This window comes from Caretta caretta, chromosome 1, assembly GCF_965140235.1.
Source record: "Caretta caretta isolate rCarCar2 chromosome 1, rCarCar1.hap1, whole genome shotgun sequence".
Lineage (NCBI taxonomy): Eukaryota > Metazoa > Chordata > Testudines > Cheloniidae > Caretta > Caretta caretta.
Window position 1 is genome coordinate 130,849,947 of NC_134206.1, and position 19,236 is coordinate 130,869,182.

The 19,236-nt window shown below is 43.4% G+C and overlaps 1 protein-coding gene across 3 annotated transcripts in view; it reads right to left on the bottom strand.

Annotated features, from left to right (window-relative positions):
* Positions 1–19,236, bottom strand: part of PUDP (pseudouridine 5'-phosphatase) — a 134,382-nt gene that overhangs the window by 45,845 nt on the left and 69,301 nt on the right. The window contains exon 4 of one of the 3 annotated variants that reach the window (XM_048860276.2): positions 18,240–18,277. The exons of the other annotated variants lie outside the window; for them this stretch is intronic. Within the exon in view, the coding sequence (XP_048716233.1) occupies positions 18,240–18,277 (38 nt within the window). The remainder of the gene's footprint in view (positions 1–18,239; positions 18,278–19,236) is intronic. 3 annotated transcript variants of the gene reach the window in all.

Genomic DNA, 19,236 nt, shown 5'->3' on the forward strand with positions numbered 1-19,236 from the left:
CTGACATGTCAAAGAAGGCCTGAATCCGTATAAAGATGCCTTGAGTCCCAATCCTTTTTATCTTAGCTCTGCTTGATGCTTCATGCAGGGGAAGCTTAAGCCCAAAACTGAGATCTCCAGTCCTAATCTGGAATCACCCTGAATATGAACATTGAACAATAACCTATGACTATTCCTGAAAGAACTCTTTGCAACTACAAAGCTCACCATCTCTGCTATGAATTTGATCTCAAGAACTGTACTCAGGTCTCTATATATTGATCTTTTAGCCAGTACTCTCTTTTCTTTTTAAATAAATTTTAGTTTAGTTCATAATTGGCTATAAGAGTGCATTTGGGTAAAATCTGGAATATTCATTTACCTGGGAGGTAATGTGTTCGATCCTTTGGGATTGGTAGAACTTTCTTATATGATGGATAAGATTTTCAGTAATCCTCATCCTATTTGCCTTGGGTGTCTGTGTGGAGGCCTAAGGATAGGTTCCTTTATAGGAATGTTGTTGGCTTCTGGGTAACCAGTAAGGTATTATAGAAGCTGTTTTGTGCTGGCTTGGTAAATCTAAGTATTGGAATATCTACCATTTTGGGGATTGTCTGCCCCATTCTTTGCAGTTCACCCCAATTGAGTATCTCCAGTGTGGCTCCCTGGGATACCAGTCACACAGCATCACTGAGTGAGAGGAATATCTAAACAACAAACTAAAAGAAGCAGTTAGAGGTAAAAATGCAGCCTTTAAAAAGTGGAAGTTAAATCTTATTGAGGAAAATAGAAAGGAGCATAAACTCTGGCAAGTCACGTGTAAAAATATAATTAGGAAGGCCAAAAAAGAATTTGAAAAACAGCTAGCCAAAGACTCAAAGTAAGAACACATTTTTTTAAGTAAGCACATCAGAAGCATTTTTTCCTGTAATTAAAAAATAAAAATAAAATAAAAAAACCTGCCTGAGGCAGAGCATGCATTGAAAATTTCATCCTGAATAGTTAGTTTTTGCAAAATTATAAACTGAAAACAGACCCTGTTAAAGAAATGTTAACGGTAATCTTAAAACTACAGGTATGTTCCACCAAAAACACATGATGCTGTTTTGTGGAATAAAGGTTTGGAGGCTTGAGTTTGGGATGACCACGTTATTGATTGGAGGGAGCCTGCACGGGAGGAGGAGGAGCAATTAAGCAGCTTATTCCATACTAGTGTTGATAAGTCTTCAATTTTGCACCATTATGTATTTTGCTGATTTTTTTTCTTTTTTTTGAATTGGTACTGTTCTGACTCTCTAATTTAGTGGTGGGCAAACTTTGGCCCGTGGGACGCATGCGACCCATCAGGGTAATCTGCTGGCGGGCCGTGAGACAGTTTATTTTCATTGACCAACCATAGGCATAGCCTCCCGCAGCTCCCAGTGGCCGCAGTTTGCCGTTCCCGGTGGGAAGCAGCATGGGCCACAGGGACATAGTGCTGGTTGTAGAGCCCTCTAGTGTGCTGCGTTCATGCCGCAGTATATCAGACGCTGCCAGCCCATGCCCTCTCTGTTCCTTCTTGCCGACAACTCCAACAGAGGGGCAGGAGGGCGGGTAATGGAATGGACATGAGCAACACCTCTTGAAGAACAGGTACAAAAAGATAGGAAACCGTTTTTTCTTCGAGTGCTTGCTTATGTCGATTCCATTCTAGATGACTCTCAAGCAGTGTCAATGGAGGTGGGCTCAGAGTTCACCATCATGCAGTTTGCAGCACAGCTCTGCCAAAGCCAGCGTCATCTCGCGCCTGCTGGGTCAGTATATAGTGCAACGCGAACGTATGGACGGATGACCAGGTGATAGCCCGACAGGTTTCTTGGATTAGCACCTGTGCCAGGAAGGCCACCGAAGGTGCCTGCACTCTAGTGGAATGAACCATCGCAATCGCTGGCAGGGGAACTTGCATGCCATGATCCAATAAGAAATTCTCTGGGCTGACACCAGGCAGCCCTTCATCCTGTCCACAACAGCAACAAACAACTGACTTATAGAACAGCTGCGTTCTATTGATGTAGAAGGCCAGAGCCTGCTTGACATTCCAGCTTATGCAACCTGCGTTCCTCATCTGATGCATGAGGCTTCAGACAGAGGACCGGTAAGTAGATGTCCTGGCATGTGTGGAACTGGGAAACAATCTTGGGCAGAAAAGCTGGATGCAGGTGCAGCTGGACCATGTCCTTGTAGAAGACTGTATAGGGCAGCTCCAATGTGAGCGCCCTGATCTTGGACAACTGCTGTGCCGACGTTATGGTGACCAAGACAGACAAGGAACAGGAGGAGGGAGCAGGAAGCTAGGGGTTCAAACAGAGGGCCCGTGAGCTTCGAGAGCACCAGATTCAAGTCCCATGGGGGAACTGGATCTCAGATGTGTGGGTCCAGGTGCTCTAGACCTTTCAGGAACCATGCCATCATGGGATGGGTGAAGACAGATCTGCCCTGAAACAGAGGGTAGAACGCAGAAATGGCAGCCAGGTGCACCTTGGCCGAAGACAGTGAGAAGCCCTGGAGCTTTACATACAGCAAATAGTCCATGATGACCTGCAACGAGGCCTCCTCAGGACAAATGCACTTGTCTGAGGTCCTACATGCAAAGTGCGTCCACTTGTCCACATGGGTATCCCTGGTGAGGGTTTTCTGCTGCCCAGAAGGACCTGATGAACTGCCATGGAGCAATCGCACTCATCCATGCTTAGCCATGGAGCAGCCACACTGTCGGGTGCAGCAACACCAGGTTTGGGTGCAGCAGACTGACGTATTTCTGGGACAGCAGATCCAGAGAGAGAGGTAACTACAGCGGGTTGGCCACTGAAAGGCTCAGCAGCATGCTGAAGCAGTGCTGGCGAGGCCATGCCAGGGCAATGAGAATGACCCATGCTCTGTCTTGCTTCACCTGTAGCAGAACTCTGTAGATAAGTGGCACTGGCAGGAAGGCATACATCAGTGCTCCTGACTATGAGATCAGGAAGGTGTCTGACAGGGAACCCTGGTCCCTGCCGTATAGGAAGCAGAACACTTGTCACTTCCTGTTCTGCCTGGATGCAAACAGGTCCACCTGGGGAGTCCCCCAGCGTCAGAAGATCAGGGTGACTACCTCCAGATGGAGGAATCACTAATGGCAAGAGGAGAAGGACCTGCTGAGGTGATCTGCCAGGATGTTCCTACTTCCAGGTAAGTGACCAGCCACCAGGTGGATGGTGTACTGCACACCAAGGTCCCAGAGGCTGAGTGCCTCTTCACACAGGGCTGAGGACCTAGTACCATCCTGCCTGTTGTAATACATTGCGGCTGTGTTGGCTGTAGGACCTGCACCACCTTGCCTTTCAGGTGGAGTAAAAATGCCTGGCAGGCCAGGCACACTGCCTTGAGCTCCCTGACATTGATATGAAGAGCTAAGTCGTGCTGCATCAGCAAACTTGGGTGCTGAGCTTACCCAGCCCAGATCTGACACATCTGAGACCAGGGTGAGCAATGGTGAAGGGGACACAAGGGAACTCTCCGCAGCACTAATTTGGGGTCTAGCCACCAGTTCAAGGACAAGAGGACAGTCTGGCACCGTGACCACTCGGTCTAAGGGGTGCCTGCTGGGAATGTGGACCATTGCTAGCCATGTTTGCAGGGTTGCAGATGAAGCCGGGTGTGCCTGACCACATACGTACATGCTGCCATGTGGCCCATCAGCCATAGTCAAGTCCATGGTGATCAGATGTCTCCTCTCGTGGGCAATGAGATCCACCATGGCTTGAAAGTGTGTGCTTCCGGGAGGAAGGCCCTGGCTCATGTGGAATTGAGAACTGCTCTGATAAACTCTATGCGCTGGACCAGCATTAACATGGACTTTTCTATATTTATTAACAAGCCCAGGCCACTGCAGGTGGAGCATACCAGATCAAGGTTTCTCTGCACCTGTTCCGGAGACCTGCCCTTGATGAGCCAGTCGTCTAGGTACAGAAGATCTGGACCCCCCCCCCCCCGACATCTGAGGTAAGCCACTACCAATGCCACGCATTTCCTGAACACCCTGGGGGCTGAGGACAGGCCAAAGGGTAGCACCATGAACTGAAAGCGGCATCCTGCCACTATAAAACACAGGAACCGTCTGATCCATGGGAATATGGAGACATGGAACTAAGCGTCCTTTAAGTTTAGAGTGGCATACCAGTGCCCTGGATCCAGGGAGGGGATAATGGAGGCCAGGGATACCATGTTGAACTTCAACTTCTTGAGAGACTTGTTGAGGCCACACCGGTCCAGGAGGGATCTGACTCCCCCCTTGGCCTTCGGAATTAGGAAATATCGGGAGTAGAATCCTCTTCCTTCCATGTGCCAAGGAACTGCCTCCACAGCCCCCAACTGCAAGAGCTTGTCGACCTCTCGAACCAGGAGTTGCTTGTGAGAGGGTCCCTGAAGAGGGATGGGGAAGCAGCGGGCGGAAAGGAGGGATATCCACAAACTACAGGGTGTAGCCCCGAGCTACTATGTCCAGGACCCAGTGGTCCGAGGTAACCCATGACCAGACCATACCCCACAAGCAAAGGGTAGCCTTAGTGTCCTTCAACCCATGTAGCCTGGCATCCATTTGATTGGAGAAGAGCCCAACTCCATCAAAGGGGAGGTCCTGAATAGAGACCTGCATCTCCTGGGAAAGGCCTGCCATTTGGACCCAGGAGCTGAGTTGTATAACCACAGCCGATGCAACCACCCTCGCTGCCGAGTCCCATGACATTTTCAGGGAGCATCTGGCAGCTGCAGTCCTTTCCTCTACCAGGGTACCAGACTCCTGAGCCTGACCCTGAGGAAGAGAATCCTGGAACTTCTGGAGGCTCTCCCAGAGGTTAAAACTGTATTGGCCCACCAAGGCCTGATGGTTCGCCACCTGAAATTGTAGGCTTACTGTTGAATAAATTTTCCTGCCAACAAATTGAGGTTTTTTGGCTTCTTTATTCTTGGGAGTAGAGACTATGGTGAGCTGCTTGTCCTTTTCATTGCTCACAGACACAACCAGTGAGCCTGGGGGTGGGTAAGTATAAAGGTACTTGAAACCCTTGGCCAGGACAAAGTATTTTTTCTCAGCCCATTTCAAGGTGGGTGGGATGGAGGATGGGATCTGCCACAGTGACTTGGTGATCTTAAGGACTTTGTCGTGCATGGACAGGGAAACCTGGGTGGGCATGGAGGCCAGGAGGACATTGATCAGGGTGTCCTACTGCTTGGCCACCTCCTGCACTTCCAGACCCAAGTTCTCTGCCACCCGTCTGAGAAGGGCTTGGTGTTCTTTAAAGTCATCTGTGGGGGCTGACCCTGGAAGGCCCTGTGACTGCCTCCTCCGGGGAAGAGGTCGCCAGTGGAGGTGCTGAGGGCTCGGCAGCTGCTGTAGAGGGAGGTTTGAGGGTGGGCACTGGGTCTTCAACCTCTGAGTGAGCTTCTGGTACCAGGCCTGGTGGGGCTGTCGATCTCTGCTCCGACGCGGCCATTGATGTGCACTGCAAAGGGGGCACTGTCATCACCAGACCGCCCCATGCTCCCCATTACAGCTGTGGACAGCAGGGCAGTTTCCAGTGCCCAATCCCAACATGGGGACCAGGGTGATGGGCTGAACTGGGCCTCCACGCCAGAGGAACCACTCTCTGGCAATTAGGGAGGAGCCATCGATGCCTGGGTCTGCTTGCTGGTCATGGCTACTGGTGAGTGCTAACCAGGCATAAGTGACCTGTAGCTATACCGGGGAGATTGGTGTCAGAGAATGGTGTTATGGAGACTGGTAAGACAAAGGGGAGTGGTCCCCCCAGTGCCATTGACCGGGACAGACTTCTAGATGCAGATTAGTGATAGGGTGAATGGCGTCTGTTATAATACAGGGAGCGTAGACCCCACACTGGGGAATAACTTCTTGAGGTCAGGAGGGAGAGTTTGTGCGACCAGCAGCATGGTTGCAACTTGCCATGGGATTGCTTGTCCGGTGATCTGCGGTGCTCCTCTGCCCTCAAAGGCATCTTAACAGCTGGCCTGTCCTCTCAGGAAGCCTAGTTTGGTCCTGCAGCACTGGAGACATCACAGGAGTAGGTGAAGAACTGTGCTCTCTGTGCCTGGGTTTGGGATGACAACAGTGCAGGCAGGATGGTGGGTCACAAACCACTCACCAGAATCCGTGACCGAACTTTAAGTGGGCTAAGACCCACAGGCGTGGAGGCACACTCATGCTGCTCTGGAGAAGGCTGGTGGACAAGCCCAGTTCCTCTACCAGATGACCCTTGGACCTTCTTGCTCAGGGCCAGCAAGCGCTTTTTCACCTTCTTCTTTGGCACTGGCAACAGCAAACGGTGCCGAGAGGAGCCAGGTGCCAGCAGCACACTGCACACTGAGGCCAAAGTACTCAGTGTGCCCTGCATAGAGGGCGCAGAAGCCCAGCAAAGAGCAGATTCCATCAGGAGAGCTCTGAGGCAAATATGCCTCTCCTTCTGGGTGTGAGGTCAAAAGTTCTTAGAGATCTGACAACACTCCTTAATGTGTGATTCCCCCAAGCACTTAAGGCAGCTGTCCAGGAGGTCACCCACAGGCATAGGCCTGCCACAGACCAGGAGCTCAGGGCATGCCCTACTTGCGGCAAAGTCCCAGCTTGGACCTTAACTATCAGCTAACTACGCTACTTAACACTAATTACAATTAAAGGCCCAAAGGCAGGAAGTCCAATAGAAGAAAACCACTAGCTCTTGATAAGCAAGAGAGGTGCTCCAACTGACCACCATTGGAGGTAAGAAGGAACTGAGAAGGCATTGGCCAGCAGCGCCTGATATATCACTGCATGAGCGCAGCACACTAGAGGTCACTACAGCTGGCCCTACAGGTACTGCTAAAGCAAAAATCTCTGACGGCCATGCATGTGGGTGTGCACACACCCACCATGGAATCGACTTGAGCAAGCACTTGAAGAAACAGCATTTCAGTGACTCTGCCCTGCTTTTCTCATAACCTCAGTGGTCTTGTACAGTGGTGATTTGGACCTCCAGCCAGGTCATACTATAGTTCCACCCATTCCAGGGTATCTCTGTCACAAACAGTGTGACAAAATAGTAGTAATCAATGCAATGTCTTCCACCTCTTGAGGGCTCCTCTTCAGCCTCACTCTTCCAGAAAAGCAGCGAGCAGGACTTCCCACTGGAATCCCTCAGTAAACCTCAAAAGCCAGACAAAAATACAAACTAAGCAACTTCTATCAGCTCACAGCTCAAGCTTTTATTCCACCTGAAGTTCTCCCTACACATAGTTTCTGTCAGGCTCTTCCCATGAAAAAGAAACTCCAGACCACCTCTCCCCTAGGTCTCTCCCTCCCAACTACACTGAACTCCTTCCTTTTAACTCTTCCTTGCACCTAACACACCCCAGAACAAAGTGGGGCTAATTAGAGCTCTCAGGCAGTTCGTGGGGCGTTTACCAGGTACGGATATAAGGCTATGTAATAATGTGTATAAACTGTTTGAAACTATAATTAAAAATAGAACAACAAAACACCTGGAAGTTCATGATGACCTTGTCTAACAAGCACAGTTTCTGCAAAATATTGTTATGGCTCAAAAATTGGCTAGGAGGAAGAAAACAAAATAAATTAGTCAAATTACATGGTTAATTTTCATCATGGCAAAAGGTTAATGGCAAGGTGCCTCAAAGTTTTGTACTCTCTCCTGTATTTATTAGTGATCCAGAAAGAGAGCAAGTAGTGAAATAGTAAAATTTGCTTATAACTAAAAGTTAGGACCAGAGGGAACTGTGAGAAACTTCACAGGGATCTAAACAAACTAGGTGAATGGGTAATACCATGACAAATTAAATCCAATGGTTGACAAATACAAAGTAATGAACATTGGAGAGAAATAATTAAACTACTTGTACACCTTCCCGGGTTCTATATAAACTGTATCAACTCATGAAAAGGGCCTGGACATCACTGTAGACCGCTCAAGAAAGACCTCTGCTCAATGTACATGTTCAGTCAAAAAAGTAAACAAGATGTTAGGTTGCTAAACAAATGGGATGGTAAATAATATGGAGACTGTTATACCTTTGTATACATGAATTATGCAGCCTCCTCCGAGTACTGTGTCATCTCATCTCATATAGCAGGAATTCTCAAACTGGGGGTTTGGACCCCTCAGGGCGTCGTGAGGTTATTACATGGGAGGGTCGCAAGCTATCAACCTCCACCCCAAACCCCACTTGACTCCAGTATTTATAATGGTGTTAAATATATTTTAAAATGTGTTTAGTTTATTAGGGGGGTCACACTCAGAGGCTTGCTGTGTGAAAGGGGTCACCAGTAAAAAAGTTTGAGACCCACTGTCATATAGGATATTACAGAGCTAGCAGGGGTTTAGAGAACAGCTATGAAAATGATCAAGGGCCTGGGAAAAAGTCATATGTACTGAGATTGAAAAGACTGGGATTGTTTACCTTACAAAAATGAATAAGAAGAGACATGATAAACTTACACACAAAATATGTAATTAAAGCTATGGACTCATTGCCACAGGATGTCATTGATGCCCTGAACTTCACAAGATTCAAAAAGGGACTCAGCATGTATATAGATAAGAATACCCAGAGTTATAATTCATAACACATTTTGTGGAAAATATATTAAGCCTCACGCTTGAGGGCTTAATCAATCTCTAACTATCAGAGAGCCGGATGAGATGTGATGGAAAGAGTAGATTACTCCACATCTGCCTGCTGTGGGGTTCTTACACCTGCCTCTCTCATATATGGTGCAGGTCCCTGTCAGAGTCAAGTTACTAGACTAGATGATCCAGTATGACAATTCCTATATTCTGCATTATTTTGATAGAAAGGGAAAGGTATCTTTGATGGAAGGTAAGGACAGCATCTCTACTATTACGTGGAAGCGTTCCAAATCCGCAAACACTTCAGCCTTGCCCAGGCTTAGTTTGAACCATCTGTCTCATGTCTTTGAATAAATACTCACTATTATTGTAACAAAGACATTCTGGAATCACACTTTAACAGATAAACCTGTCCTTTTCCCAGCTCTTCTCTGTGCTCTACAAGGTCTTTTATATTTATAATACTAATCTATCACAATAAAAATATTTTGTTTCCAAACACACTTCTTTATGGGATACATTTTGTAATCATCTTATAAGTGCACTCATTTCATAATGTAGTAATCAGTGTACTACCATTGCATAAAATCCTTTGCCCTGTTTAGCCAATAAATAATCGGTCAGTGCTAACTGATCACACTGTACATAGCTTTTCTGAAATGATGGTAAAAAACCCACAAAGAATATTAAAAATTCATCCTCACCCCACACAACTGAATAAACTCTTGCACAGGCGCGGGGGAGAGGGGGGCATCATATCTCTGAAAATTATCTGCAGTTTCACATTTCATGAACAGCAACAATGTTTTTTAAAAAAATAAAAAGAGGGCATACAGGGATAAAGTGACACACACTGGGCCTTCCGAAGATTTCTGCAGGACTTTCTAAATTAATAAATTACAAAGAAGCAACAAAAATATCTTTAACAATTCAGTTGCTTGTTTTAGTCTTTATTCTTTGTTCTAAAACTCTGAAGCAGCATTTTTATGACAGGCACTGGCATGATTGCAAAGGTAATTTCAGCTATACAGAGGATCAGTGCACTAGATCTTTTTGAAAGAGGATTTATTCATTCCTTGCTCTAACCCAGAAGACATTAGAAACATTTTAGTGAAGATTCTTGTTAATTAAAATCCAATTATTCAATGATTACTCTGTTTGGCATCTCCAAAAAAATGCTCAAGGACTTGAGAGAAAAAAAGATAACTCAATGAACAGTTTATCAGAAAAGTAGTATTTCCCCCCTTTCTTTTCTACTTACCATGCATAATTAATATGTGATAATACCCATAATGAGTTCTCTAAAACAATTAGTAACTCATCTCCAGTGACCTGCTAATCTGAATATAATGCTTTTTGAATTTGTAGGTGCACCAGTCTCTTTGCGTTTATGCACCCATATCACGTAGAAGGAAAGAAGGCTGCAGAACATAATTTATTATTTTGCATCAGATTTCATCAAGTCCCTTAGCAACGACTTGATACATTATCAAGACAAATGCAAGGAATTTTTTTTCTAAAATAGCGGTGCCCCAAAGAATAAGAACCAATTACAATTCTCCTTTCCTACTATAATCAGACATCAAGTGAAAGAAAACCTTGACCAGAGTATTTTGTATGAAATTTGAATGCCTTTTTCCCATCTCCATAAGGCAAATAAATCCATAAACAAACACGCAGTGCAGTGTCTAGAACACTTAAGAGCTAAATTACTTTCAAACCATGCAACACTTCATTTTTCTTCTACCCATGTATAACACAGCTAGTGAGGAGAGGAGGGAAACAAATCCTGGAGAAAAAGTATTAGGATTGAAAGAAACTTTATAAATATCTCTTTTCTTTAGCTGCTTTGTAAATAAAAAAAACAACAACAATTCCTTTACAAGGGACAACATTTATACCATGTCCTTAAAAGTCCTACATTCCTAAATGTGGTCCTAAAAGTTGTTTTCTTTTTTCCATCTCTATTTTTGATAGCTTCCCAAACTGTAAAAGAGGATTAAAGATTCACCCCATTAGTCTGGAGTCTGTTGATATTTCTTCACCCTTCCACATTGCTGCAACAAACACAGAAAGTAAGTTTTGCAATCCCAGAAGTCACCTTCCAGCCTGGAAGGCACAAATTACTGAGACTATTTAGAAGCAGAAGGTGGTGCAGGATGCAGCCACTTGCTTATTAAGTAGTACATCACACAGAGAGCACATTACACCAGTCCTCTGTAATCTTCACACACTAATTAGAAGCTTCTGGGTGGTATTCAAGGTGTTGGTTTTAATCTATAAAGCCCTAAATGGTTTGAGACCTGGTTACCTCAGATCACTTCTCTCCATGTGGGATACTGACAACAAATGCAATCAGTAGGGCCAGTCAAGCTAGACTCTCCCCGACTTTTAAAAAAGAGGTTCTATGATGGTGTCACTTGAATAAATATGTGGACAGAGTTGGCATTGGGCTTTGTTGCAAGGATAAGTTCCTGGGTTAGTGTTTTTGTTGTGTGGTGTGTGGTTGCTGGAGAGCATTTGCTTCAGGTTGGGGGGCTGTCTGTAAGCGAGGACTGGTCTGTCTCCCAAGATCTGTCACAACAAAAACCCTAACCCAGGAACCTATCCGTGCAACAACTCTATCCACATATTTATTCAAGTAACACCATCATAGAACCAATCACATTAGCTATGCCATCAGGGGCTTGTTCACCTGCACATCTACCAATGTGATATATGCCATCATGTGACAGCAATACCCCTCTGCCATGTACATTGGCCAAACCGGACAGTCTCTACACAAAAGAATAAATGGACACAAATCTGACATCAGGAAACATAACATTTAACATTCAAAAACTGGTAGGAGAACACTTCAACCTCTCTGGCCACTCAGTAAAAGATTTAAGGGTGGCAATTTTGCAACAGAAAAGCTTCAAAAACAGACTCCAATGAGAAACTGCTGAGCTTGAATTAATATGCAAACTAGGTACCATTAACTTTGGTTTGAGTAGAGACTGGGAGTGGCTGGGTCATTACACATATTGAATCTATTTCCCTATGTTAAGTATCCTCACACCTTCTTGTCAACTGTCTAAATGGGCCATCTTGATTATTACTACAAAAGTTTTTTTCTCCTGCTGATACTAGCTCATCTTAATTAATTAGCCTCTTACAGTTTGTATGGCAACTTCCACCTTCTCTGTATGTATGTATATATATCTTCTTCCTATATGTTCCATTCTATGCATCCGATGAAGTGGGCTGTAGCTCACGAAAGCTTATGCTCAAATAAATTTGTTAGTCTCTAAGGTGCCACAAGTACTCCTGTTCTTTTTGCGGATACAGGCTAACATGGCTGCTACTCTGAAACCTCTCTTAAGAAAGCATATTTTGCCTGTACATCATAGCATTCACTGGCTTCTAGTTCATTTCTTGTAACAATTTGGATCCTGGCTACCTCCCTCTCTATGTCTTATCAGAGGGTGGAAAGCAGGTTTTATTTATTTAGCGTGTGCATAGTTGTCTACCCAAATGATGGCATCTTCAGTGGCGTGATACAGTTCTTCAAGGCCACCACTGAACCTAGCCAGCGGGCATTCAGCGACAATGTGCGTCATCGTCTGTGTTGTGCCACAGCCAGGGCCGGCTCTAGTTTCTGCCGCCCCAAGCAGTGGAAAAAAAACAGCAGCCGCGGACGGCAAAAGAGAGAAACTGCTGTCGATTTGCTGATGCCTGGAGCCGGCCCTGGCCGCAGCTGCACGAAGGGCACAAAGGGCTGTCACGAGGCCCCAGCGATACTGGTTGGCTGCTCAGAGACCTTGCCCAGTCCAGATCCTGTTCAACAGGGACCACTGGCGATGGGGCAGGTCAAACCCAGGTGGGCAGATTGTGAGTTTGGTGACGAGGGACTGGTTGGGGATTATAACAGATATCCATTCCTTTCACCAGAGTGTTTCCGCCCCAACATCCTGGCATGGTGGATAAGACCATAATGGGCGATGTGATGGCAAACGTGCAGCTGGCAGTTTAAAAAGATCACTGTGCAGTGGCAGGCTTGGTTTGGCACATACTTTCACCAGTAACCTGCCAGTGGCAACCTCTCGTCTGATATGAGGAGGAGCAATATTTCTCAGAACTGGAAGCCATGGGAGTGAAGTCAGACGCAGGGTGCCAGAGATGATGCATATGGCGGCATATAACTGCGTATCTACCAGTTTGGTGTGTGACGATCGACTCCAAACTCGTGCGCGGTACTCTGCCACCGAATAAATGGTAGGTGACTTGAGACTGGGCATTTTTAGTGCAGTGTCCTTTGTTCTTCTGCAGCTCACTCCACAAAGCTCCAACCTGCTGAGTTTGGAGACATATTGGAAATCACATCTGTTTTATCAACCACTCTGAGAGGATGGTTTTAGTGGGATGTATAGGGGATGGGTAGGTTGTATGGTTTTGATGTGTTAATAGTGTTACCTGATTTTTTAAATATGTATTATATTGTCTAACAATGAATTGCAGGTGGCCCTAGAGCATGAGATGAGTAAAAATAACAAGGTTCCATCAGGAATCTTCCCTCAGCCTCATTTTGGGGAAAGCTGACAACTATGAGGAAGGTGCCATTCACACATTGTTCCCACCAATTGAGCTTTTCTAGTTAACACCTATTAGGTCTCCTGAAAGGCTCTCTCACTGATAGGCACCTAGTAGGGTCAGCTCACCATACTAACTTGAGTAACTATTAGCTGAACCATTTTCAATCAGAACAGAGGGTCATCACTCTCTATGCTAGCTTATTGAGAGACCAGTGAAGAAAGAGAATAACTGCTAATGCATTAAGCAGTTCCAAAGTTCTGGGCACTTCTAGTTCCACCTTCAGTGAACCCCAAATTTCCCAAAGTAAGCCTATTCTCAAAACATCTGTGGTCTATAATCATTTGTTTTCCACATTTGTGCAAGCAATTACTGTGATTATGTGCACATAAACGGAAAGAATGTACACAAACAGCAAGTAATTTATTTCTTTAGATTTCTCCAGCATATATCCAAGGCACTAGCTTCATTTTTTTAGGTCAGTTAGACAAATACTATACTATTTACGTAGTGGGATTATCCCATAACAGTAGCAAAGCAAGAGAAATAAAAAAAAAAACAAACAAAAAAAAAACCACACCAAATAACCAGAACCCAACTCCTTTTCAAATGTCCACAACAAGAGTTGGGGCTCTGCAGTGTGCTTAGAAGAACAACAAATTCATGCTCTGACTGATTGGGAAGGAAAAAAAGTTCCCAAGTCAAGGACCCTGCAGGGAAAACCCTTGAATCAGGAATTTCCTCCCTTTCAAACTGAAGTAACCCCATCTTCAATGCAATTACATCAGTACAGAATGGAAAATGAGGTTGTTCCCCAGATAACCAGGCCACATACAGTCAGGGCTTTGTAAGTCAATGACAGTACCTTGAATTTCACCTGGAAATTTACTGGAAACTAGTGAATATTGTGGAACACTGTTGTACACTCTCCACATAAAATCCACATAGTAAGTAGGCAGCCACATTCTGCACTTGCTTTAGTTTATGGATACTCTCCATACACAACCCCATATAGAACATATTACAGCAGGTCCACACTCAACCAATTGGCCATTTATACATGCAAGTCTCTTTTGTGTGTGTGCAAATGAATGCATGAATGCAACCCACACATACAGATATTTTGAAAATCAGGCTCAATAGCTCTGTTAGCCAGGGTTTATAATTGGAAATGTTTATATCCAGCAGTATGATGATAAAACATTTGATAATAAAATAATAATTAAAAAAATCTACTCACATGAATTTGTATGCCATGTATACAGCATAATGGTTTACATTATGCATTCCTGTTTATAGCCATGCTTCAGCTAAGGCAAAAATCACAACTAACTGAGATCTACTCAAGAAAAAGGAACAGAGGAATTTTGAAAAGAATGTTATTGGCACAGCTTTTTATTCTATGGTGAAAATTTCTGTGTCTTTTTGCATGTACTGTTTTTGTTACTGTTATAATAAATAAAGTGTCTAATTTGTGAATTGGAAACATTCAGGAAAGAGTGAAGCCCATTTATATACAAACAGAAAAAGTACAGATTAACAGTGATTGACTCTAAAATACATAACTTAAACAGCAGGGGTTCCAACTTGCAGCTACAGTATATAACTTAATGACAGATTATTCATGCCTTTGTAACTCCCTTACTTTATTTAAAGTATGGAAAACAAATTCAAAGGCTCAGTATGTACATTAGGCACAAGAGACAGAAAAACCAAATGACACATACAAATCTTAATGTAACCTGACCAATCTGAAGAACTGCATTGAACATTCATCGGAGTCAGCACAGACTACTATTCATGATTTTGGGTTTTATTAAGCAAAAAACTACTACTAAAAAGGGTGGGGGGGGGGACGCGCAAACCAGAGTAGAATTATTTAAAGTAATTGACTTAAAACAGGCTGAGGCTTTGTATAACATTTGAAAAATATGTTTTGCAATTTTAGATTAAAAACAACAGCATTTATAATTTAGTTCACTATAAAGGTAAATAGCACTACTTGTTAGGGATGTATCGGTTGAAAAAATTAACAGGTTAAACGGTTAAAATGATATGGTTTAACTGGTTAACCATTAACTGAGGTCGCTCGGGCGGGCTGGCGCCAGGTGGCAGGGGCTGAGGTCCTGCTGGCCCGGCCAGGACTGGAGTCCTGCCGGGGCTGCAGCCCTGGGGTCCCGATGGCCCGCAGTGGCCGGGGCTGGGGCTGCTCCTGCCTGCCCAGCCTTCTGAGGCCGGGGTCCTGCCTGCCCGCCATGGCCGGGATCGCTCCAGCCCGACCGCCACGGCTGGGACTGGGGTCCTGCTGGCCCAGCTGAGGCTAGAGTCCCTTTGGCCCGCTGGCCTAGTGTGGCCGGGCGGCTGCCAGGGTAAACAGTTAAGGTCCGGTTAATGGTAAGCCTAATGCTAACTGGTTAACTGTTTAACCTTTTACATCCCTACTACTTGTAGTATATTGTAGTATATTGTTTAAATTTCATAGAACAACTATAGGAAGGAAAGTAGGTAGGTAGGTAGATAGGCAGGCAGACAGACATAAAGAAAGAAATTATGGCTCTCATCCTGCAAACACTTAAGCAAGCACATAACTATATTCACAAGCATTGTCCTATTGACCTCAGTGAGATTACTCATGTACTTAAAGTATGTGCATAAATGTTTGCATGTGCAAAGTGTTTTCAGCATCAGAGGCTGAAATATTTTTATTAAACACTTTGTCATAAAATGTTTGTCATTTCAAAACATAATTGCTTTAGTGCTAATAATGATGTTATTTAGAGGGAAGGTGGTGCGCTTTATTTTTTTGTCCTTTATTAATGTTAGGTGGTATCCTGAGTGAATGGGTTGCACATTTCAGCAAACCATGGGGTTGACAGAGTATGTTAGCAAGCTGTATTAGGGAACTCCTGAAAGAGGGGAGTTAAGTTTCCACAGAGAACCCTAACTGTGCATTTGGCGGTTTTCAAAAGTTTGAGTTTTGCTCTATGTTTTGCGAGGGAATGACATACCACCAAGCAACCAACTTTAACTCTCAATTAATTAAGTTGCCACTGAATATAATAATAATGTTGGTCAAATCCTGAAGTCTCCAGTCTGTATTGAAGAAAATTTCCCATCCATTTCAACAGTATTTCTGCCTAAGTGGGTGTGAGTGTCTGCCCAGCCAGACACAGTGCAGAACTGGCAACACAGTGAGTACCTCAAGATTTCACCCCTTTTTTTTTTTGTTTTTGTTAAAAGTCAACAACCCATGTAAAATTATAACATCAGCTTTAACACAGGAAACACAGAATCTTGAAATCAGGTCCTTTTCTGTGACTATGAAAATCTCATGTGTTTGCTATTAATTTTAGATCTACAAACACAAAAGAAACACTGAATGCATCTGATGAAGTGAGTTGTAGCTCACGAAAGCTTATGCTCAAAGAAATGTGTTAGTCTCTAAGGTGCCACAAGTCCTCCTTTTCTTTTTGTGAATACAGACTAACACGGCTGCTACTCTGAAACACAAAAAAGTCAACTCATCCTTAAAGTGAAATTCAGTATGGCCATGGAAAGAAAATTCTAAACATTCCGAAGCAATGTTAAGAACAGTGGAAACTGACTTCCAGAAGCTGGACGGTAAAAGTCAGAAGACATTATGCCAAATCTGCATGTGAAAAAAAATGGTTTACTGAAAATAATTTTTATTTTGAGATCTGTTCTTTTCGAAAAAAAAAATGTAAATTGGCCTTCCCTTGCCTCTGCTGCTTCACTAGCCCCTCCTTTAGGTTCACACAATGCTCGCTTTGTGATTGTTACGCAATTTTGTTATGTACATTTTGGAAATCATGGATTCCAGGGATTTTTCTTTTTTTTTTTTAATGGTCTCAACATTTCGTGATTTTAGTGGATGTCCAGATGTAATGGAAAAATCTGTTGCATCATTTGCACTAAGAACCTTGAGTTCTGTCAAATAAAAACCTGAGGCTGCATGCAAGGCTAAGAAAGAGCAGGAGCCCACAAACAGCACTGTGGTGACATAAAAACAGACCAATGAACTCTTAGGGAATGTATATACTGCGAGGAAACACTCATGGCTGGCTTGTGTCAGCTGACTCAAGCTCTCAGAGCTTGGGCTGTGGCGCTAAAAAATTGCAGTATAGACATTTGGGGTCTGGCACCTGGCAGGAAAGGTGGGTCTCGGAGTCCAAGCTCCAGCCCAAGCCCGAGCACCTACAAGACTATTTTTAGCCCCTTAGTGTGAGCCTGAGTCAGTTGACACAGGCTCCGAGAGTCATTTTCACATTTTGGGTTGCTTTTTTTTTGCCGTGTAGATGTACCCTTAGTGACAGATTTCACTACTCCCTTCACTAATAGGTTAAAGAACAGACTATTTCAAAATACCGTGGAGAGTTAAAGTTTGAAACAAAACAAAAACATGGCTATAATTTAGACGATCCTGTGTTCAAATATGTTAACCGTTACCAAAGCAAAAGCCCAGTTCTAGTTGTTTGCAGTGAAATGGGAAAATAGTTTATTTGAGGTGCAACATCTGGAACACAAAAACAATACCTGTGATATCTAACTCTTTTTTATGATGAATTTTTATTATTTCTGAGCTTTTCATGATCCTCTCACAACTTTTATTCCACAGCGGATAAATAAAAACAATGATCAATTATTGTTTCAGAATGGTTAGGGGTCATGACCCCCTTGATCCTACTGTTAAACCTCCACAAAGATTGTTTCTATCACAGAAGCTCATGTTTGCTCTCCCCCACGCCTGCCCCCCGGCCATTACTAGACAACCTCCTAGATATTCTTATTCCCTTTGCCTCAAATAAATTCCTCCAGTACTTCCTTTCTGGTACTTTCATAATTGCACAACACAACTTTTAGCCACATTTATCTTAAAAACAAAACAAAACAAAAAAAACCCACCACACTGAACATTTCAGTTATTAAAGTAGTCAGAGAATATATTGCACATATATTTTGTACATCAATACACCACATTACAAATTTTAAATCTCTGTGTATCTAATAAATAGTTACCTGGAAAGATTACTTTCACATGATGCCAACTTCAAATTCTGAGTTAAGGATAAGCAAAAGCAAAAAAAGAAAAAAAAGGCACTATGATATACAAACAGTAAAACATTTGTCTTTTTCCTTTCTAATAAAGAACCTTTAAAAATGAAATATCAGGACTATCAGCTCCTCACTTCTTGTTCTAAATGGAGGTTACAGCCTTGTGTGACATCGCTATTGAGATTGTTCAAAGCTTAGACCCACTCCTGCACACACTCAGTCATACAAGTAGTCCTTATGCATGCAACAACTGTCCAATGTGTACTACTCACACAAGAGCTACTTGCATGAACAAGATATTTGGGGACAGGTTGGGGACTCCTTGTCAGTTGTTTATCAAAGAGAGAGAAATAAGGTCTGGTATTCACATTCTCCCACGTGTATAAAAGAAACATGAGATTGATTTTATTATATACACACACACACACAGACCTTCAGTCATCAGCTTCAGTCATCATAAAAACAAACCATATTACTGTTCCTTTTGCTTCACAGTTCACTTTGAAAGTTCAAGGTCCAAATGTCTTTCCAGTCTATACAGTAGCTAACAATAAGTTAAATAAATTGCAATATGAACAATTATGATTTACTAACACAATTCACATATGTGCTAACCAAAGATATGACCAGACTTATTTCAGTTTAGATTCCTCACTATATCTGAATACAATTTAGATTTAAAGTCAGAACTCTGATATACATAACAATTGTAAGAGAATTACAGTAAAATAGTATCACAAGTGGATTACACAAAGAAGTTTCAAGCAATATAATAAATTTAGCACGAGGAACATAAAAGTGATCCCAGTGGACTGTAAAGTAAAAAAATAATTCTTACTTCTTTTTATTCTCATGTTTAATTGTAAATTATATTTCTAAATTTGTGTCTCTCTTTCATTTTTGCTCCAGCAAAGTCACAAACAGGCACATCAAAAGAGTCATTATGGAGCTAATTTGCCAA